This window comes from Paroedura picta, chromosome 4, assembly GCF_049243985.1.
Source record: "Paroedura picta isolate Pp20150507F chromosome 4, Ppicta_v3.0, whole genome shotgun sequence".
NCBI lineage: Eukaryota > Metazoa > Chordata > Lepidosauria > Squamata > Gekkonidae > Paroedura > Paroedura picta.
In genome coordinates this window covers 94,750,097-94,772,383 of record NC_135372.1, presented here as the reverse complement: position 1 = coordinate 94,772,383, position 22,287 = coordinate 94,750,097, and the positions used below count along the sequence as shown (strand labels likewise).

Below are 22,287 nucleotides of genomic sequence, written 5' to 3'. Positions count from 1 at the left end.
GGTAGGGCAGTTCATACCAAGGACCTTACTTACCACCTTGCAGATCACTTGCATCTAGTCTGGATTAGTTAGAGTGACTGATGCATATAAAGCAGGCTTTCTCTTTGTGTGTTATTGAGTAGGACTTTGCTCAAGGAAAAGGAAAATCAGGCCAGCTGCAAGGCCCTCCCAGCTGCAAGCCTGACTCCCAGAATTCTACCCTGTTGGACAAGCTTACCAAGATGCAGGAGAAAGTGGGGGTCACACCAGTAGCACAGCACTAATCATGAAGGGGGGTGGGTTCTTGAGTCACGGATCCTTATCCAATACCAGGCAGGGGTATCTCATCAGGCCTAGTAGCATACTCAGACCCAAAAGGGAACCTGAGAGTGAGCGGGGAAGGGATCCTGGGAGGACCTACTCTACCAGGGAGACTTTGGCAAAGGGAAGGCAGTACAGAAAAACTCCAAGACACTGGGCACAGTCACAGTCTCTGACGTAGCGGGCCTGCTCCTTTCCTGCCACCAAAGCCGGGACCTCGGGGGGGGGGGGAGGGGGGAGAAAGGCTTTGGCTCGCCAAGAAGAGCAGGCCCGCCACGTCAGAGATGCGGTGGCCCTGCTCCTTTCGCCACGCCGAAGCTGGGACCTCAGGGTGGGAGGGGAGTGGGGGAGAGGCTTCGGCGTGCCGAGAGAAGCAAGGCCAGTTCCTTTCACCGTACCAAATCTGGGCTCTTGGGGGGAGCCGGCAGGGCCAGCACAGCAGAGGGGCTCGCCAGGAGCCCTGCAAGGTTGCCGGGGCCACCAGCACCCATGCTAGCGCCCATTGTATTTCTATATACAATGGGCTTTACATCTAGTCTAGTATATATAAAAAATTAAACACCTTTACATTTCCACTCAATTTGGCATCCCTGCAATAAACTGTCAGAACATTCAGACCAATTTTAAAATACTTGCATATGAAACATTAAAAACAATTCAACAAAACAGGTAAACCCGTATTGTTTCTGAAAGAAATAGTAGTATTTAATTACTACTTAAAGTAAGTAAAGTATTTAAGAGAAGCTGGGCACTTTTATCTGATTGTTAATTAACTGTCACACATGCAGATTTTGGCATTATTGATATCTATCTATATGTCCCATGTATAATGTGTTGCTTTGTGTCGCAGATCTGTATGAAAAGCACATTCCAAAGCTATTACTGTAGCACAAAATCTTCTGTTTAGTACTTTTTCTTCTAGTGCCTCTTCTTCCTTATCTGGTTCTAAATCAGCTGGGCAAGAAGCTGTTAGGTTACTGTTTTTAGTTATACCTTTCACATCTGTGAAGGAAAGTGGCAATTACTGTGAACAATAATATCACCTTGGAATTCAGTTTCTCCTTCAGCTCTCTGAGCCATTATGAGTAGAGATCTTTTATGCTGGAAGTAAACATGGGCCCTTCAAAAAGAAAAACAACCATATTCTGAACACAATTAGAGTTTTCTTAGTGCATAGCTTGAGTATTTTACTATTCCACAATGTTTGAGCAGAATGGGGAAAGATATTTAGCAAAGACTTAATCTCCAATACTGTCTATAAACAGAAATTGTTGTTGCTTAATAGCTGTGTACTTACCTTGAAGTATAAGGTCTTGTAGTTTGCATTTAAAACAGACTGCAAGTTGCAAACCTGTATTTTTTCCTTTCTGTACAGGATCCAACTCAAGCAAATGAAGAAGCAATGACACAGATGATTAGAGTATCTTAACAATCAGCTATAGAACAAAACATCTGGACAAATACTGTATCTCCTGTTTCCTGTCCTACCTATCAGACAAACTTCTAAATGGGAAAATTGCCATATGCACACACCCTGTTCTCTTCTTCAGAACAAATTTCACAGTCTCAGTAGTGGTTTGTTTTAGGGTTTTAACTGCTGGGGCCCCAGTGAATGGAAACAACTGTTGACTTTGGGTAAATGCCTTTCCAGTTCGGTTCAAGGAGCTAAAAGTCTCATTCTTTAGGCCTTTAACATCTTTGACAATAACAGTGGCCCAGTGTGAAGCTCCCACTGCCTCAGCAATAACTGGCATGTTGAAATAGGGCTAGCTTTTAAGCCATTTGGAAGCCACGACTCTTCGATCACATGACTGATATTAAGAGCAGCTGTAGCTGAGAGGCCTACACCCTAACTTTGTTTCCTTCATGTAGTCGTCTTGGTTGAACCTCACAGCCTTGGACTTCACATTTGCTGGCAACACACTGTAACTGCACCTCCTCTTGAACTCTGATGGAACTACAATAAGATACTGAAAGTTTTCTTGAAGTGTTGTCATACATAAATTGCCATTGGTGATCTGGCTAAGACAAATTTATTATTTCAAAGTACTGGGAATGTAATATAACTTGAAATGATGTATCCATGTTCTGTGGGAGGGGGCTGCACGGTAACCCAGGGAATGGGGGAATGCTTGGAATCTTGCTGGTGTTGGAATTGGAAGTGTGAGTTGAAATACTATTTCAGTCAGTCAGAGATTACTAACTGGCTCTTCTGAAATGCAGGCAGTGATAAGTCCCAGTTACTCAAATTGCCTGTCTTGTTGATGCTGTTACTCCTCCAGGATTGGATGAGATACTTGCACCATTGCCCTAACTAAACTGTAACATTATATCCTCCTCTGTACAAGAGAGCTAGTATGGGACATCCTTTCAAGCTTTCTAAGTATATCTGGCACTTAATTCTGCAGCCTTCCTTTTCCATTATGTTGGTTTTCTTTTGATTTTTGTTTTAAATGGCTGTTTAAGATAGTTTGTAACTGCCTGATAATTAGTTGTGTTAAGAGCATGAGAATGCTGTTTGTTTTCACAGTTCATAGTTCAGTTTTTGGACACAGACTGAGATCCTTTCTGGCAACCATCATGCAACTGCTTCTTCCACCACCCAACTTCTCCCCATATTATTATCTACTTAGTGGTCTGTAGTTCATCTGGCACTGTGTTTACTTCTTACATATTGACATTCATATGTTAAACCTCTGTTGTTCACTGGGATTGACAGTGGCATAGAACTGGAGTCAGGCCATCTTAGAAAGATGAGAGGTCAAGAGTGTAGGAAACGCAGAGGGAAGAAGGAGTCTGATAATTGACTATTGAATTTTATAGGAAGGCTGTGATGGCACAGAGTAGACATTAGTCTACATTTAAAAGAAGGCACCCTCTATAAGCCCTCATTTTCATTTCTTAAAATGGAAAATAGTATTCAGAGGTAAGGACTGATACTGGTAAGCTAACAAAGGTTACCCCTAGTTCACTAAACGTGAGTTGTTCAGATAACACATGATCTATAGCCAACAAAAATTTCAGACAAAAATTGACATTTGTTAAGCCTCAGTTCATTAAAGTTTTTCCGTAGACAATCCTTGGAAGAACTGGAGAACAATATCGAATAAAATATTTGTGTATGGAGTAGAGGTTGGGCAGTGTAGTTAGTGGTAGCTCAATGGTCTTGCTCAGTGGTTTTTGAAAGCAATTTTAAAACATCTTATTTTATGCTCCTGACCTCCTTTAAGCCTGCATGCAGGTTGCACGTTTATGGATAGTTTTGTTTCTTTTAAATTCTCTGTTCTTTTTCATTATTGGTTCTCAGTGTGAGTCAGGCTTCCACCTTGACATTTTTTAACTGACTACAGCACTTAACTACCATTTCTGTTTGCTGGTTTTCACAATAATATCTAATTTGGGAATTAAGTTAACTGTCCTAGTGAAGGAACAATGAATGCATTGTTCTGAATGATTATTCAGCATTGCTGTAAATATTAAGAGCATTGGTACATTCTAAGATAGTGGTGGGCATGGAAGGGGATATACTTTATAGTCTGGATTAATGTTGCTTTTCAGTTTCCCCCACTTGTCTCTGCAAATTGGGAAGTTAAGGGAATCAAGGTTCTCCTAATTCTTTGTGCATTTGTACAATAAGAAATTGGCAATTCCAAAAAGTCTTACCCATCATAACCCTTCCTTGCATTCTAGAACAAAATTGGTCGTCGTGATATCTATGTGTAGACTATGCATAGACACCTTAATTTTTGTTCTGTAGAAAATTTCTGTAGTTAGGTTTTTTTGTAATGGTGTACATGTCCTGATAGGATCTATTATACCAGTGGCTTTAAACTTCATGTGTGTAGGTCAACCTTCCTTCAGAATAGTTGTTAATATTGAGAGCTTTGTATTGCAACATAATGCAAATAAAATTCTGTTCCAAATAAAACTTAAAGCAGAAACCATGCCTAAAGCAAACTGATTGGAAGTGAAAAATCAGACCATGAATTATTTAATTGGAGGTGGAATAAGGCTGTATTGAATCTGAAGAAGGTATAAATTCTTTTGATGCGGAAAAAACCCATTGGACTAAGGAGCCACTCACAGAGGGTTGACATTTGTGGGGTGGAGTTGTAGCCCCTAAGTGAAGCTAAACTTTTTCAAATGTTTTGCATGTAAAAAAATTAATTTGGGGGGTTGTGAATGGGAGGCATTGATATTTGTGTAATGTAAGACAAAGTTTGTATATAGTTCAAAAGTTTATAATTTTTTATGCTGCATTTTGAAGTGTATTTTGTCTTTAATAGATACAACTGTAAGTACTGTGTACACTATCCAAACAATAAAACATTTATAAAATATGTTGTTGGCTTTTGATCTAATTGTTGCTGTTCACTTGGTAATGAACATTTTATGCAGAACTGCAAAACCCCAATCATATGATTTGTACCAAGTTCTTTTCTCATTTTTGTTAAATGGGTTGCCAGAGGTAAGGAAGGACCCCCTTATAGATTTTTCAGATGAAGCACAGGACTGTTCCCCCCCCCAAAAAAAAAACATTCAGCCATGAGAGTTGTATGTATTGTATATGGGATGATAATTGTCCTTGGTGTTGAAGTGCATGTGCGCTCTAGGATGTCTTAAGGTGAAATGTTTTAAAATAAGTAAGTTGCTCTCTCTTCCTATTCCATGTGATGGAATTTTCCAAGCAAGCTATGATCAGCAGGATCTGATAGTGAAATTCTTCCTGAACTGCACCACTTCTGACTGGGGGGGGGGGGGGGCACATGTCTACTACCCATATTTTAAAAATCCATATATAAAAAATACTGCCATATCAAGATCAAGGATTCTGTGAGCAGAGAGGTTTTGAAAAGACCTGAAATATGAAAATCCCATGCATAGTCTGGCATAGTAGTCTATCAAGGGCTGTACTACAGAATTCTCTGACATGGCATGTCAATGTGACTAATTCCTTCAGCTTTATTGTACGTTTTCTGAGTTGAATAGCTGTTCTGATACTAGGAAAAGTGCTATTAATCTCTCCCTCTCTGCCCTTTAGAACGAGATGTATCAAAGTTTGATATTGACTGAGAGTTGCAATACCTATACTTGTTTGGTATAGTGTCTAATATTTACAGGCACCTAGTAAATGACATAGCCATTAATCGTGTTTCTGACTTGTGAAGGGTTACAACTGCAGCCTGATAGATGAGGATGTATCTTTTTTATAGATCATGGCCTGTTCTTGCGTTTGATTTGTCATCCTACAAACTATAAAATACAGATGGATTTTAAAGTTTGTGAAAAGTATTGGATTTCAAAGTTTGAAAGATTAGAATGTACAGACTTATCCAAACTTCAGTTTACTCCAATACAAAATTGTGGTGTTGCTTTGTACAGTATTTCTATCTAATGGAAAGATATGTTTCTAAGCATTCTAATGGAATTGGTTCAAATGGGAAGAGATGCACATGTGTTACTGGAATGGTGTATGCAGCTTTTTGAGTTTACACAACTGAACTTCAAACAAAATCACCTTCTTTGTATCGGGCAGTACCCCTAAGTAAACCAAGTGGGGCCTTTGAGAGTCACAACAGGGACTCCCAAGTCCACTTAGCCCAGCCTTGGTGGAAATGTCTATTGTACCATCCCCCCCCCCCCCCGCTCCAGTTTAACCATGGTTGTGGCTCTCCCCCCCAATTATGTTATCCCACTTATTTGGTCATAGTTCTTGTCCTCTATGAGGACTTCTTTCCTGCTAGTTTCCCATACTCTGTGTATTAGTGTAGAGACATTGTAATCCTTCATTTGTATACCTCAGAGTTTTAGTTTTTGAACCTGCCTGTAAGTTAATGGTTCCCTGTATATGCACCATTCCCTGTAAATCAGCAGTGTTCTTATTCAGAGTTATTGTCATCAAGCTAGATTTGGAATTTGTCTCACTTCCTCATTGGGCTTACTTTACAGACCGCAAGACTCTTTGCAAACACATTTTTCCTACCCTTGTGAGGTGCAAACCATCTCCCAATAGAAGAGCCTCATCATGATAGCGTAAGTCATGGTCCAAAAATCCAGACCTTTTCTGATGACACCAATGACGTAGCCAGTCATTTATTGGCATTTTTCTTTCCCTTCCCAAGACACAGCAATTAACAAGAACAACTGACGAAAACACAACCTGCGCTCCCAATCTCTTTTAATATGCCCCGCACTGCTCTCAGCAGAATCATGTTCCCACATGAATGAGCACAAAGGAAAAATGATCCATGGGCTTTACGAACCTTTCCAGCCTCTCCGTGACATCCTTGATGTGAGCACCAGGTAGATAATATACCTCTTAAGAGAAGAAATCTGGTTTGGCCTCTACCCTTCTCAGTAGGGAATCCTTAATTACCAGCATGTGCCTCCTACTAAATTGGGGAGCAGAACAGCTAGACTCTCAACCACAGGGGCTTGTGAAATGTTTTCTGAACTGAGGAAGGGGGAGAGCTGGGGAAATAGCCCTTGCTCCTGTGGTCCTGAATAAATATCTACAGGCAGATCCTGGAACCAAATACTGAATATCAAAAAGGCATAACATCTTATTTTTGTTCCATGCATTGTTCTCTTTTGTTGGGTGCGCCTCCGTTTGGTGATACCTTTTGCTCCTCCCCCAATTGCCCTCCCAGGAGTGCTTCATGAGTTCTGTCCAAGAATCCTTTACCCTCCTTTATAAAATGTAACGAGAACAGGCATGCCTCTATTCTTTTCTTGATTTTTTCAGGACCTGATTATTGGAATTCTGGAAAACCTGAACATAGTTCTGGATACCCAAATATATCTGAACAACAGTGGTTAGATTTTCTTTTCTTTTTTTGGGGGGGGGGGTATATAAGCAGACTGGAAATTTCCAAATGTACATCTCTAGCACACTTACACCTACATGTTCACTGCTCAGAACCTCTGCAAAGGGTTACTGTCTTTCTGCTTCTGAAACCAGAATAACAACAAATTTGTAGTAAATCCTCTCTGTACATTTGAATTGATTTGCACATTAACAAAGCACTTTAAAGAATATCAACCATTCTTTACATCTGTTCATTTTATTTTACAGAGTCATCCATTTTGAAAAAATACAGACACAGCAAACTTCATTACTGCCTCCCTAATACAACTGTCTACGGTTCTCCTTCAGAATACTCCACTGCAATGCAAGGATGCCATACATTCAATTAGTCACTAGAGTTCAAGTAGAAGGTTAGTATTCATTCCTCAGACCAGTCTTCCTCAAGCTTCTTGAGTTGTTTCTGGCTCATTGAGAACAAGCCCAATGACCCACAAATAAGCTGATGAGATTTTACAACCAGCTGTGGGCAAGGATCTGCTGGCACATGTGAGGCTTGTATTACTGTCCACAACATTACAATATGAATAAACAGAACCTCTGTGACAGACTGGTAATAAATACTAGGCACAGGGAAACGTGCATGGTTTGGGGCTCTTTCTCAGCTCTCTTCCTTCTAAATTAGTGTGCAATGATAGGGCAAGGAAAGTACAGAGCTCTCTCCAAATCCAAGATGTATCATCAGTATCCTCTGTTAGGGGCATTCAAAGCACTCTGGCCTTAGCTTATTGGAGGCTCCTCTTACTCCAGGAACAGTATCTGTCCCCAGAATTACATCCCTGTTCAAGTGCCCTGTGACTTGTAAGGAAGCCACAATTTAAGAGCCACTACCTGAACCAGAAGAGCCTCTTGTGGCGCAGAGTGATAAGGCAGCGACATGCTGTCTGCCCATGAGGTTGGGAGTTCGATCCCAGCAGCTCGCTCAAGGTTGACTCAGCCTTCCATCCTTCTGAGGTCGGTAAAATGAGTACTCAGCTTGCTGGGGGGTAAACGGTAATGACTGGTGAAAGCACTGGCAAACTACCCTGTATTGAGTTTGCCATGAAAACACTAAAGGGCGTCACCCCAAGGGTCAGACATGACCCAGTTGCTTGCACAGGGGATACCTTTACCTTTACCTGAACCAGAATAAATCAAAGACAAGGTCTCTATGGATCTTGGATCCAACAGTCGTAGATCCATGAGCAGAAAAACACATTATGTACACACAGGTGATATATGTAATTCCAACAGCACCTGACTCAGTATATTAGTGAACCTGTTGGATGCATCATTTCATATATCCTCATTTAAGATTACCAGCCATCATTCAAGCCTAGTTGCATGCAATTAGATGTGGATCTCTGGCCAAGGATAGCAATTGTAAGGTTCTCGGTGAGCCAGCTTGCTGTAGTGGTTAGGAGTGCGGACTTCTAATCTGGCATGCCAGGTTCGATTCTGCGCTCCCCCACATGCAGCCAGCTGGGTGACCTTGGGCTTGCCACAGCACTGATAAAGCTGTCCTGACCGAGCAGTAATATCAGGGTTCTCTCAGCCTCACCCACATCATAGGGTGTCTGCTGTAGGGACAGGAAAGGGAAGGTGACTGTAAGCCACTTTGAGACTCCTTTGGGTAGAGAAAAGTGGTATATAAGAACCAACTCTTCTTAAAATGATAACAACAACCATATATATGATACTGACCAACCAAAGCCAGTAAACTCTTAAGGAAAAAATAAGCAGAAGGCTCAACATTTCATTGCATAGCGCTGTGACTACAAGACCTACTCAATTCCAGCTACCAACTTTCCATCATCTTTAAAAATTTGCATTTTGTTTTTGTACAACTGAGACAAAAAACCCTGCTTTGTCTATATCTGTGGGGCTGGCAAATCAATACTCCCTCACTGAGTTTCCATTTGCTTTTTGTAAAAACTGAAGTGATCACCTGGAGAAACAATTTATGAAACAAGATAATCATTACCCTGATTTTGATCAACCTTTGCAGTTTACTATGAATTAGTGCTGTCGTGAATTAGACAAAAGCTTCCACGGACTACAATGAACAAATCTAAACACTCCTATCAACACTTTGGGGAGCTGCATTTGTAGAATACAGGCTGCACTGCTTTTGAGACATAACTCTTCCCACTAAAATGATGAAAAAATGTGAGTATTGGAATGAGCAACTCAGCACGCCTGGACACGGGAGCACTACTTTACTCTCGGTGTATATAAGTGTTTTCTTCTTGAAAGGGATGCCTCTCTTTGGTTTAACCTGGGAGCTGCCCTCTTACCCCTCCACCTTTCCTGTGTGCTTTGTTCTGTCCCATTCTCTGGATGGCTCTTCATGGAGCCACACATTTCTACAGGTCTCTCCTGTTGGAAAAAGGCCCTCATACTTCCACAATGATGGGGGATTATCTAGCCACTCATTAGGGCCTAGTCTGCACACATGAGATAATGCACTTTCAATGCATTTTAGAAGTAGATTTTCCTGTTCTGCACAGGAAAATCCAGCCGCGAAAACACATTGAAAGTGCATTATCTATTGTATGCAGACTAGGCCCAGGTTAGGCTTTTCTCTCCTTTTGACTGCAGCATGGATGTCAACTGGACCTACTTGAATAAATGCAAGTTCTATTTTTGCAATATACTTCTTGGGATATTTATTTTACAGCACACAAGATCTTGCTTCTTTTACTGGGCAAACTGTGTTATGCTAACCAAATAGTATAACAGTGAGGAGATGGACAGCCTAATGAATGCACATAGGTGGCCTTTGGAATGGCTTACATTGGCCATCCTCTGCCTTTTCATGTCAGTCCTGATGCTGCTTTTGTTCATTACAGCTGGGCACAAAAGTTTGTAAGGGGGGGAGGGGGCTGGATAACTGTACAACTTGCTGTGACTTAAAAAAAAATTAAATCAAGACTGATATCTGAGATGTGTAAACTCCCTAGTCACAAAGTGTGAATGTGGAGCTGATTCCTGGGGCAGTCTTTCAGGACCAGAATACCCTATTTATGTGTGTAAACATGAACTCCCAATTTAGGAGTACTTTCAGAGCAGATGGTCACCTGAAAGGCAACAGAAACCCTCTGACCACTCTTATCCATTTGAGCTATAGATATATTATAAGAGAACCAAGCCCATACATCTTTTCCTTCATTTTGTCATTTCAAGCCTTTCCATTGCATGACACAACCTCTTGGTACCAACTATGCCTAGGCGTGGCTAGGGTGAGATTTCCAGCCCTTCTTCTTTCCAGTCCTCCCCTTCCTGCTCTTCACTGTCCATCTGTTCAAATTTATTGGACTTGTCAGATTTCATCTCTCCAGGAGTTTTCAGGAATCTGGACATAAACACATATTGGCATAATGAGCTTCCAAAATAACCTGTTTTGGAGATCCAATGCTTGCATAGTCCAAAATATTTTAACCAGTGAAAAGACAACCTATAGCTATCAAAGCCAAATACTTAATTTTGCAAGATAATTAAGTAAAAAGTAGACATGCTAGGCTGGAGCTACACTGCTAAAATATATTCTATATTTATTCTGTATTTATTTTATTTAATAATATTTAAACTCTATTCCTAGTCCTTGGTTTGGCAACAACATCTGTAAGCAGTAAAAAGAAAATCAGAAATTGCTCAAACTAGACTTATCATAATGCTGAAGATCTGAGAACATCTGAAAAATAAATTTTCTAATAGCAGAACAAATAATTTTGTTTCCCAAGTCAAAACTACCTCTCACTGTTTATTCCAACATAGTAACCACATTCAACGTTAGAACAAGTCACAGGCTCTCTCTGAATTGTGAATGCGTGACATTTTTCAGACCTGGTACCAGGTGCGTGAATATAAATACAAACGTCAAGTTTATTTCAGCCTAGATGTTCTGACAGAATTTTAAATTGTTTATGGATTTCTGAATGCATGAAAAATATCTGAAACTTTTGATACCACAGAGTTGGATGTGTGGGGTATGATAAGGGATTATATCCTGAATCCTCCTGGATCAGTAAAGAAAATCCAAACACTATTGAAGAAGCAGCTTTATTTCTTTATAGCCTGTTTTTGTTGCTGAAACACAAGGCAAATTGCATGTCTCAGATGACTCCTTCCTTTTGGATACCTGGTTGCTTCCAAACAGTAATCCATGTTCTCCATTCAATTCCATGGCCACTGAGGTCCAGGGAACCTCACATTTTTAATCCAAGTCATAACTGAATGTATTAGGAGGTTCATACATCCACTAAAAGTTCACACACACATATTAAATCTCAACTCACCAGACTAGCTGTCTCTGATGCCAGCTCATGGCCATTGTTCCTTGTAATTTTCATTAAAGGAGGGCCTCTGATTCAATCAACTTCCATTTGTTGTGTTTCTAGAGCAAGTGTGGGACTGTCAGCTAACTAGCACTTTTGCCTGCTGTTCCTGGAACAGCTGCAGGCGAGTGTCTCCCCTCAGTCAAAACTCTTCCTCCATCCTTATCGGAGAGTCCCTACCTGTTCTGCCAACATGTTCTTTCCTATCAGTATCTCCTTGATCTCAACTTTTTTTCCTTACCTGAATAAAAGTTTCTGTCCTGGTTCCTTTTTGATAATGTTGAGTTTATAGTAATGTCTCAGAGCTCTTGACATCTTCTCATATGTCATGTTCATACGGTTCTGTCAAAGAACAAAATTAAATTTTGAAATGAATTAGAATTCTCTATTCCTCTCCCAGATCCAAGATGTTGACTAATGACATATTTTCTATACCACTGCCTCTTGAGAGGGCTACTAGTCAAGGACATTTTAAAAATATTTTCTGGATTCATCTTGATTTGAGTTGATCATAACAGTAACTTTTCTGAAACTGAAATGATTTTACATAGTTTAAAATGAACAATGCATCACTGGCAGTCTTCAAGCAAAGGTTGGATACACACTTTTCTTGGATGCTTTAGGATGCTTAGGGCTGATCCTGCATTGAGGAGGGGGTTGGACTAGATGGCCAGTATGGCCCCTTCCAACTCTATGATTCTGTGATTCTAACTGCTTTTTGGGGTACCTTGTGATTTCCCCAGAGCCTGGCTAGTCCATTGGGATCAACAACTCGAAAGATCTTGGCTTCTTTGTCTTCCCATTTGATAAATGATTCATATCGGCTGTCACAGAGGAGCTGATAGACATAATCCCAGAGTAACCTGCAGTCTGAGAAAGGGAAAGATATTTAAAGAAGAACTAGTGCTCCTTGATTAGCTTGTGGTCACTAAAGTGAGCACAGCTGAGGAACACACATTACCATGTAGTGACTGACAAAGGGTGGGCTTGGTACTAGAAGGATGCATTCGGCTAATCCAAGCCGAAAAAAATATTTCAGTATAGATTTTGCTATATTTTGGCCATTCAAAAAATTATTTTCAAGATTTTGCACAACCATCGGACAGATGAAATTAAATGGTGTTTAAAAGGGTTGCAGTCTCTTCAAGATGAATGTGTGGTTTGGAGGTGTTTAAGATATTGCAAGTCCTTTAAACACCTTCAGAGAGCACTCTGTGTTCCCTTTAATATTTAAATGCCTTTTCCCCCCTTCCAGTCTCAGGGGGGGGCATATACAATTGAACCTCTCATACAATCTTTTGCAAACTTGGGGGGGGGGTGAGGATTTGAGAAGCTCCAACAGCTATGCTGCAAATTTGGTGTCTCAATCTCATACCCTCCCCTTAGCCGCAAATACCCCCAGATCGATTCTCCATTATACCTTATAAGGATCACTGATACTGGAATTGGGAATATTAGGAAATACCAATATTTTCCAGGTTCAAATGAGGATGGAGCAGGTTTCCTGAGGGTACCTATAACCCCCTCTAATTATGACTTGTGGGAGGGAGGGAGACAAGATGGCCAGAAGGGCAGGGAAAGGATGACTGACCCATATAAGTCAGGTTCTACCAGGTGAAAGGGCTACCATACCACCACCCTGCCATCATAGTACCCCAGATAGCTGTTTGTACCATGCACTGATCCTAAGCTGGTGGACTCTGATAATTTAGTAAATGAGCTTGTGAGCTGTAAGCCCCTTGATCAAGTCTCTGCTCAACCATACGTAGGTTGTTATCTCTCAGTCCTCTAACTCTCATATGTGGAACAACCAAACCCACAAGGTTGCTTTATGGATTACTGCCAACAATATATAAACACTTATTTTTAAAAAAACATATAAATGCAAATATTGTTTATTTGCCTTTCTTGTCAGTCAGCCACATGTAACATAACGTAGTGGGTGATGGAGAGACCTTTCTTACCTGCAATTTTACCACTGACTGGAGCTGGTGATATCACAGGAAAAGAGCAAACAACATTTGTGCTGTAATTCAGCTCTGAACGACAATCTTGGTGTGAGAGATTCACTGCCCCAGGAACATAGACGGCGCTGATTGAAGATCTAGATTGTTCTGCATGGCCTGGATTTCTCCTTGTGACAAAAAGCTGTTCTTTAGGTAGTGGGTGGCAGTCTGCTGGGCATCCTTCTGACTTGCCCTTCGTGTCTGTGAGGAGACCAATGCATCTAATATATTATCAAGCAACTGAGCGCTGTGAAAATAAGTAAACCCAGGACTCAAACCAGCCATAGATTCATATGGTGCAAACTAAGCAAAATTACTGTGGGTTATATCCGGTAGATCCATTCCACTAACAGCAGCACTTTCCACCAGTGGGAAAAAGCAAATGGGAAAGAGGTGTGGAGTAGATTTTTTTTTTTATGCTTTTCCATAGGAAATGCTTTGTTTCTATAGATTTATTGTTTGCATAAAATTCCCCATGCACTATTATGTAAGCTTGCCAATTTCAGAGCTGTAACTAATGTTTTTCAGGTGTTTATGCCTGGGAAGTCTGTGAAAAAGTATATGCGTGGCTTGTTGGTGTGTAAAGTGAGGGGGGGAGAATAAAACCACAAATGCATATAATAATCTGGATAAAAATAAAGTTAAGTATTAGCCTGACTGTGCAAGTCAAATCAAAACCAAAGCAGGAATTCTTATGTATGCATTTTCTGCCAAGTGGTAGAAGGGATTTTGTAAGCACCAGTCTGCCATGGAATTAAGTGATGAGGTGCCCCAGTGACCTCCACCAAAGGTAGTTAAATTCTACTGGAACAGATGAATAGACAGCCATGTCCACAGCACATTATGTGGGAGTACTAAAATTAGTGTGTCAATCCTAACTGATGGGATAGCCAACAGATGGCTGCCGGATGACCATAGTTGACACAAATGGACATGTGGAAGGAGACAATCCTTTAAATTTGTAGATCCCAGGTTGCAAAGGGATTTGAAGATCTATAGTGTATGTGATTTTAAAATGTATAATATCTTCCAGGGGGCAGCAGAGGAGATGTGTATTTAGCATGGTTAGAAGAAGAACGTCCTGATATTTTTCAAATTATCTATTCCTGTGCCTTGACTGGCTCAATTAGAGACTTCCTGCATCCTTCCCCCTCCCTGCCTCCAGAACAGACTGAATGAAGACAACAGAACATTTAGACAATTAGGAGTCTCTCTTCTAACTTTCTATACGAAGTAGTTTCTCTTCATAATAAAACGACTTAATTCCTCGGGAGGTGGTGAGTTCTCCTTCTTTGGAAGTTTTTAAGCAGAGGCTAGATAATCATCTGATAGAAATGTTTATTTTATGAACTTAGGCAGATTGTGAGTGGGTGGGCAGGAAGGGATGTGTCAGTGTTTGTCTCTTTATTGCCCTTTATGTCTCTTTACTGCCCTTTCTTGCATACACAGGAAATATAAGTAAAATAAATTAAATATATGTAGAGAGGCCACACCACTGGAACCATGGGAATTACTTCCATGCTGCCACAGCACTCACCTTCTGAGGCACTCTGAGCCTGTGTAGGGTCTGCATCCCTAAAGGGAGAGTTAAAGAAAGGGCTGCAAACAAGTGCTCTTCTTTGGGTCTTAATATACTGGAGTAACTCATACAAAACATCTCCTGTGGGAAAAGAAACAAAGTCAGAACAATTCCAAGTAACAGAAATAATTTAAAGCTAGTATTAAATGCCTTTAGCCTCTAACATGGGTAGGCAATTCACCCATATTGTGTGATGTTATTTTATTTTGAAAGAAATTCTCATCAAATTCTCAGTCCAGTAGGGCTGAATTCATTCAGAAATTTCCAAGTGGTGCACATCCCCTATTCAGAATTTCCATTCCTTGATCTCTCATACGAGGGAAACTGAAACCAGCATTTATGCCCCAGGATGCATTCAAGATGGATTTAGTCATACCCATGATATTAATCATTTATCAGAGTAAGTTGAGAAGTGTCCCTCCCCTTGGCAGATGGAGAACTGTAAGTAATGAAGGACCCCATGATCTTTGGAAAACTCCCTAGATGTTTCTGCAATTGTGAAATTCCTCATGCATTCATTTTTCAGCCTCCCTCAGACACCTCAGAGCAATCCAATCAGCAATAACTTTTCAGTTTGGCCAGCTGGTGATGGTCCCTAAAAGCTACTTCATTAGCAACCAGTCACTCTTGGTTTAATCGCCATTGCCATTCAGAAATCCTATTAAGTGTATTCCAGCAGCCATTCAGAAGAATATAGTGCATTTCAATGGCTAGTTGATATTCTTTTTTTAGAATATCTTTATCTTCAACTAGAGAGGCAACTTGGTGTGGTTGTTAGGAGCACAGACTTCTAATCTGGCAAACTGGGTTTGATTCCACGCTCCCCCTCTTGCAACCAGCTGGGTGACCTTGGACTTGCCACAAGCTGTTCTGACCAGCAGTAATATCAGGGTTCTCGCAGCCTCATCTACCTCACAGGGTGTCTGTTGTGAGGAGAGGAAAGGGAAGGGAATTGTAAGCCAGTTTGAGAATTCTTCTGGTAGAGAAAAGTAGCATATAAGAGCCAACTCTTCTTGTTCTTCTTCTTCTAGATTTGTGGTGCTTTTTCTCTATGACCATGTGGGAAATGGTATGTGAAGAAATATGTTCTCTCCCCACCTACCCCCAGCCCCAGGAAATGCTAGTCCATTATCTCATAGTGCAGTGGAGAGAGTAGGTGCAACCTGAGAATAAGTGCAACATAAACTACATAAAACAGCTGTTTCAGGATCGCATGACCTGTTTCAGGATCACATGACCTCTTCTTTGTGCCACCTCCTCTGTTTGCCTCACATCCACATAAACACAGATTACCTATCTAATTGAATGGTTTTCCTTAAAAATCACCCTTTTAGAACTAGGAAATGTTGTTTGAGGTAGAAATGTAATAAAATGCATTGTGCAGGGGGTTGGACTAGATGACCCTAGAGGTCCCTTCGAACTCTATGATGCTATGATTCGAGGATAAATTATTTTAAAACAAAGCACTAGTTTAAAATGCAGCCATTAGACTGGGTTTGGTTTCACCCTGTGCTGAAAGATCTCTCCTGGATACCCTTTTGTTTCCAGGCACAAATCTTGCCATTAAAGCAGTTCAGGGCCAGAGAGGAAGGACTGTTTCCTCCCATACTATCCAACCCACCAGCTAAGCTCTGCACTTGACTTGTATAGTCCAACTGTGTGGGTGGGTGGATGGGTGGTTAGTCACAGCTAACTTATGGCAACCCTGTAGGGTTTTCAAGGCAAGAAAATAACAGGGCAAATTTGCCACTTGCTGCCTTCCTTGGCAGTCATCCAAATACTCACCATCATGAACCTGCTTCCCTTCTAAGGGCTGATGAGATCAGGCTGGCCTGGGTCATGCAGCTCAGAGGTATGCATCCTTACTCAGGGGCAAATCCCACTTCATTCGGTGGGACAGACTCCTGAGTAAATGTGTACAGGACTGCAAGTTAAGGGATTGATCCACCTTTACCTGAAGCAGTTATGCCATTACAATGTAACCTCACAATTAGATGCTTACAGCAGCAAAAGAAAGAACAGCATGAAGCCAACACACTCTGACTGTTTGATTGAAATCCAGACTTGGGGATGCACTTTTTCTAGCTCTTTTCCTTTGTAAGAAATTTAGCTGTGAAAGAGGTCACCCCACCTAGCTGAGGAACTAACAGCAGCCTCTCTAACCTGAATTAGGAGCCCGGTATCTGAAGTCTTCTTTGGTGAGAATGCAAAGTGCTTTTCCGTTCATTTCAAATTTACTTTCATCTGTTTCCCTGAGCGAATATTCCTTTTCTGCCCATCTTAACCAGTGAATCACATCATCCTTGCTCCATAGAGAGGGCTGGATTCCTAAAACACAGCATGTGAAATTTAAATTAAAAAGAAAGTTCTACCATCTCAGCTTGCCTACCTCACAAAGATAAAGTGGAGAAATGGGAAATGCTATAAGCCACTTTGGATCCCCATTAAGAAAAAGCCCTACAGTTATTGATTTTTTTGTATTTTATTTTTTCGTGGTCTCTCCCCCCACCCCACCCCGTGGGGATGCAAAGAGGCTTACGTTGTTCTCTTCTCCTCCATTTTATCCTCACAACAACACCTTACAACAGTATGTGAAACTGGCCATTTAATATGTTGTTCTCATGGTTTACTCTACTGCACCATATATAAAATCAACTGATGCAAAATAGTAGATATGCATCTAAGAAATTATATTTGTACAGATCTGTGGTCCCATAGATCAGTGGTCTCCAACCTTTTTATCAAGGCTTGACAATTTTACTGTGGCCGGGGGGGGGGCAGTCTTTTGCTGAGCGACGTCGCCACCGCCTGAGCCCCTGCACCACTTGCTTTCCCACCAGCACCCCTGACTTCCTGCTGCCCACTGGGGGGCACTGCCAGGAGAAGCCCCAGCCATGGCAGTCACTGGAGAGCACCAAAGGTGAGCCGACAGCAGAGCGGCAGGGCAGCCCCCGAAGCAACAGCCGGAGAGGAGGAGCCGCGGCCTGGTACCGGGGGTTGGAGACCACTGCCGTAGATGATCCCTCTTGTACTCACTGAGATGACCAGGTAATGTACAGATTTGCCCCTCATAGAGTGGCTGTAACACTGTCACAGATGGGGGCAGAAGATGCTGGGGCAAAATAGATGCTGTCACAGGACTTGACGATCTGGATGCCACTACACCCTTCAGAAGAAAGAAAAAAGTTGTGAGAGAGCCATGTGGATTCCCAGTGTACAAGAATTAGACAATTTTAGGCACCAAGGAGCTAATCAAGTAAGTATACAACTGTCCTGTGCCTGTTTATTCATAGGTAAAGGTAAAGGTATCCCCTGTGCAAGCACTGGGTCATGTCTGACCCTTGGGGTGATGCCCTCCAGCGTTTTCATGGCAGACTCAATACGGAGTGGTTTGCCAGTGCCTTCCCCAGTCATGACCGTTTACCCCCCAGCAAGCTGGGTACTCATTTTACCGACCTCGGAAGGATGGAAGGCTGAGTCAACCTTGAGCCGACTGCTGGGATTGAACTCCCAGCCTCATGGGCAGAGCTTTCAGACTGCATTTCTGCTGTCTTACCACTCTGCACCACAAGAGGCTCTATTCATAGGTAAATCTCACTATTTTAGCCTCCAGTACGAATTGTTATGAATATTAATCTCCAATATTGCAAATGCAAGAAGTACTGTGTTTTACCTCTCTGCTCTCAGTCATTTATGGGACATGACGACTGTTTAATTTGGGGAAATAGCAGGCAGAGATCTTTATTGAGAGCTTGTTATGATCACTAAATAATAGCCTGCACTACCAAGGCCAAACTGCATGAAGTCTGCAGGTCATTCTAAACCAGTGCAGACAGAGGCCCTCAAGGTTATGGTCTGCAACATCCCCCCACCCCAGTATCCAGACTGAACAAGAGTTCTAGAGAACTAAAAGATTCACCCACAGTTTAATGTTATCGTGTTTGATCTTAATAAAAGCTCTAACATGGCTTCATTTTCCACATATGCCTACCAAGAAAATAAAAGTGAAAGATACATATTTTCCTGTCACTTTGCTGAAGTAGTTTAAAAATAAAAATAATGGAGCATAATACAATTGCTGACACACACAAGCACGCACACACCCCTACACCCACAGAATTCCTCAGGATCAAAGAAAAACCATCCCATAGTGTATTAATCACTGATCGCTTGGCTGACAATTTTTGTCAAACAGTCAAATCCTGTGACTTGGGAATGAAGACTTTATGTGTGGTGTGTGTGTAAAGTGCCATCAAGTTGCAGCTGACTTAGGTGGCCTAGGGGGTTTTCAAAGTGAGAGCCAACAGAGGTGGTTTGCCACTGCCTTTCTACACAGAGACTTTGGATTTCCTTTGTGGTCAGAGCAATTTAGCCTCTTACTGGTCAGGCTAACCTGGGCCATCCAGATCAGGACAACTACGATGGTATCCACCTGTAATTTGAATATCAAATTTGTACTATGCAGCATGCCAAGTTGTTTCAAAACAGCTCTTATCCCCATTCTAGGCTCACATGCATTCCCAAGTGATGCATTCCGGACCATCAGGCATTTTTTGTGTCACATGTGAAAATATCGTTGAAAAACTTAAGCAAGGTTGTGAATAAACTTTTAAAGGGTGCTTTCATAAGACACAAAAGAGTACTCTTTTTTTCTGGAATCCAGAGTATCCCTCCCCCACACCTCTGCCCCCGCCCCCCCCACACACACACAATATTTAGTTTCTCCTTGGGAACACAACTCCTTAAATCACATTTGCAGCTGCGTTATATCTTTCTTCCTTGTGAGAGGACCTTGGGGAATCCCAGAGTGTGCACATTCAGGAACAATTCACCGAGGGCCGGAGGTTTGGCTTAGCCAGGCAGACCACGGTTACATTATCTGGCAAACAGGAGGAATCCATCTCTGGGGGCGCGCAGGAGGCAGTACAGATCCAAACATAGGCATGCGCTTGGGGGGATGTGGGGCGCGAGAGATAAAACGGCGAGGGCGAGGCTGGTGGGACTGTCCGTGGGAAGGACGATGTTTCACATGGCGACGGGACGGGTGGCCTGAGGAGGTGAAACCCAAGCGAGGACGGGTGGCGGAAAGGGCGGGCTGCTCCAGGGGCTCCGGCCAGGTCTTACCTGCATGACAGGTAGAGCGTCCGCTCCAAGGGGCCGAGGTCTTATGGGTGCCCCGCGCTCTTCCGCCCAAAGCCCCACCAGCCCCTGGCTCTGCTAAAGGGCAGTCGCCGAGCAGCCAGGGCTCTGAGCCCGTCCTTCCGGGAAACGAAAACGAAACTAGCCGGATCCCAGCGTGGCAGGAGCTCGGACTGCAAAACAGCGACAACCGCAAAGGGATCGCCGCTCCGTTGCGCCTGCCCGCCGGGTTCCGCTTCTCTCGCAGCCAGGATCTGGGCAGCGCGGGTCGAAATCCGCGCCGCCGCGGCCAAGAGTTTGCTCTTTTGCTTTCAGCCTGCTCGGAGGGAAAGCAGTCGCCGCCAGCAAAGAGTCTGGCGGGGTGAAAGAGTTTGGAGTGCGCCAGCCAGAGGTTGGTGTAGGACGGGAAGCCCGGTTGCCCGCCGTCTCCATCGGCTCCCACGGCCCTTCTTCCAAGGAGCTCTGCGTGGCGTAGCTGAAGGGAAGACAGAGGCATGCGACGAAGTGGGCTCCGGCCTGTGCCACCGTCACATTTCTGACCCTGGCCCAAGCTAGCCTGATCTCGTCAGATCGGGGGGCCCAACGGGGTCAGGCTGCTGTGCAGAGGCAGGCAAGGGCAAACCTCCCGGTTAGTCTCTCCCCTTGAAAGCCCAGGGGGTGCCATCAATCAGTTGCACTGGATCCCACACCCAGTGCAATCAACCCAGTTACCAAGCTGGACCCAGAACTGTAATAAGGGCCAAGCAGGAGCACAAAGCTGAGGGGCAAGGGAAAAGTATATGATGAGTAATAAGTTGAGTTGGTATTACTCTTGTTAAATCCCAGTTGAGAAGGGGGCCAAGCAGGGTTGGATTGTGTCATCCCTGCTGTTCAGTCTACACACACACAGCCAGCTTGGTGTAGTGGTTAGGCGTGCAGACGTCTAATCTAGTGAGCCGGGTTGGATTCCCCGCTCCTCCACATGCAGCCAGCTGGGTGACCTTGGGCTCATCACAGCCCTGAAAAACCTTCTGTCTGAGCAATGATATCTTAGCCTCACCCACCTCACAGGGAGAGGAAAGAGAAGGGGAATGTAAGCCGCTTTGAGACTCCTTCAGGTAGAGAAAAGCGGCATAGAAAAACCAACTCTTCTTCTGTATTTACCTTCTTACTAAAATAGCTACTATGAAAGTATAGTGGGTGCAGTTTTATATTCTTGTCTTGGGCACAGAAGTAGCTAGGTTTGGCACTGGCAATGCAATCTGGCAAAAGGCCACGTGAGCTAAAGAGACTGAGCCCAATAGCAGCTAGAAGCCTTTGAGAGCAAGAGCCCCCAAAGTGTACAAAGATGCCGCCTTTCTGTGTTGTATGTCTCTCCTCAGCACTCAGAATCTCCATCAGCCCAGCATGGCCAATTACTGCTCAGGAATGTTTCCATTAGTTTTCTTTTTAAGTCATGCAATATTTATTGACTCCCCATTTCTGTGCTATTCTTCAGAATGTCTGGCACCCAGTAAGAGTGTGGTTGCTTACTCCTAGATGACCCCCCCTCTCTCAGTGGTTCTCAACCTTCTTAATGCTGCGACCCTTTAATATAGTTCCTCATGTTGGGGTGACCCCCAACCATAAAACTAGGCAAGTGTTCTTTCACAGAAATTAAATGGAAACTGACCAATGGTGTGAAGATCCATTGTTCATGATTGTGTATAAATTGTATATAAATTGGTGGGAGCCTTCAGGAGGAATGGCAACAGTGGTGCCCCCCCCCCCACCTGCCCAAGCTGCTTGTCCTGCCGTGACCCCTGTGAAAGCATTCAATCCCCAAAGGGGTCCCAACCCCCAGGTTGAGAACCACTGATCTCTCTCTCTCTCTCTCTCTCTCTCTCTCTCTCTCTCCAATCCACTTGGAGCCAGGTAGCATCAAATAGTGGTCTCCCTTCAAAATCCAGTTGGTAAAGAATGCCACAGTTTGGCTATTAGCAATCGCTAGACTAAATGGAGCACTCATATCACTACCATCCTTCAGGCACCAATGGCTTCCCATCAGTTACTGGGCACAATTAACCTATTAGCTCTCATATTAGAGGTGACAAATAGATTTAA

General features: G+C 42.8%; 2 protein-coding genes across 19 annotated transcripts in view; one reads left to right on the top strand and one right to left on the bottom strand.

Moving 5' to 3' along the window:
* The window catches only part of NFYA (nuclear transcription factor Y subunit alpha), a 30,051-nt gene extending 25,411 nt beyond the window's left edge, over positions 1–4,640 (top strand). For all 17 annotated transcript variants that reach the window (XM_077334368.1, XM_077334367.1, XM_077334364.1 and 14 more), the window contains one exon: positions 1,676–4,640. In XM_077334368.1, coding sequence (XP_077190483.1) covers positions 1,676–1,729 — 54 coding nt within the window. In that variant the 3' untranslated portion in view covers positions 1,730–4,640. The remainder of the gene's footprint in view (positions 1–1,675) is intronic.
* A 2,705-nt stretch (positions 4,641–7,345) lies between these two features.
* Positions 7,346–20,657, bottom strand: ETV7 (ETS variant transcription factor 7). 2 transcript variants are annotated; one of them, XM_077334356.1, is made up of 8 exons: positions 20,191–20,328; positions 18,103–18,232; positions 17,230–17,394; positions 15,025–15,147; positions 13,446–13,688; positions 12,209–12,351; positions 11,723–11,823; positions 7,346–10,499 (listed from the first exon to the last, which is right to left on the bottom strand). In XM_077334356.1, the coding sequence occupies exons 1-8, from the start codon at positions 20,194–20,196 to the stop codon at positions 10,382–10,384; spliced, it is 1,029 nt and encodes a 342-aa protein (XP_077190471.1). In that variant the 5' UTR covers positions 20,197–20,328; the 3' UTR covers positions 7,346–10,381. The 2 variants fall into 2 exon arrangements, with proteins under 2 accessions (XP_077190471.1, XP_077190470.1); XM_077334355.1 differs by lacking the exon at positions 18,103–18,232 and having other exon boundaries at positions 20,191–20,657.
* Between the last annotated feature and the right edge of the window lie 1,630 nt (positions 20,658–22,287).

Bases quoted from the DNA above. Each gene is read 5' to 3' on its own strand.
- ETV7 (XM_077334356.1), bottom strand. The intron at 13,689-15,024 runs GTGAGTGCTGTG...GTCTCCTCACAG, and splicing joins GGCTCAGAGTGCCTCAGAAG to ACACGAAGGGCAAGTCAGAA. The intron at 11,824-12,208 runs GTACCCCAAAAA...GTTCTTTGACAG, and splicing joins GGCTCTGGGGAAATCACAAG to AACCGTATGAACATGACATA.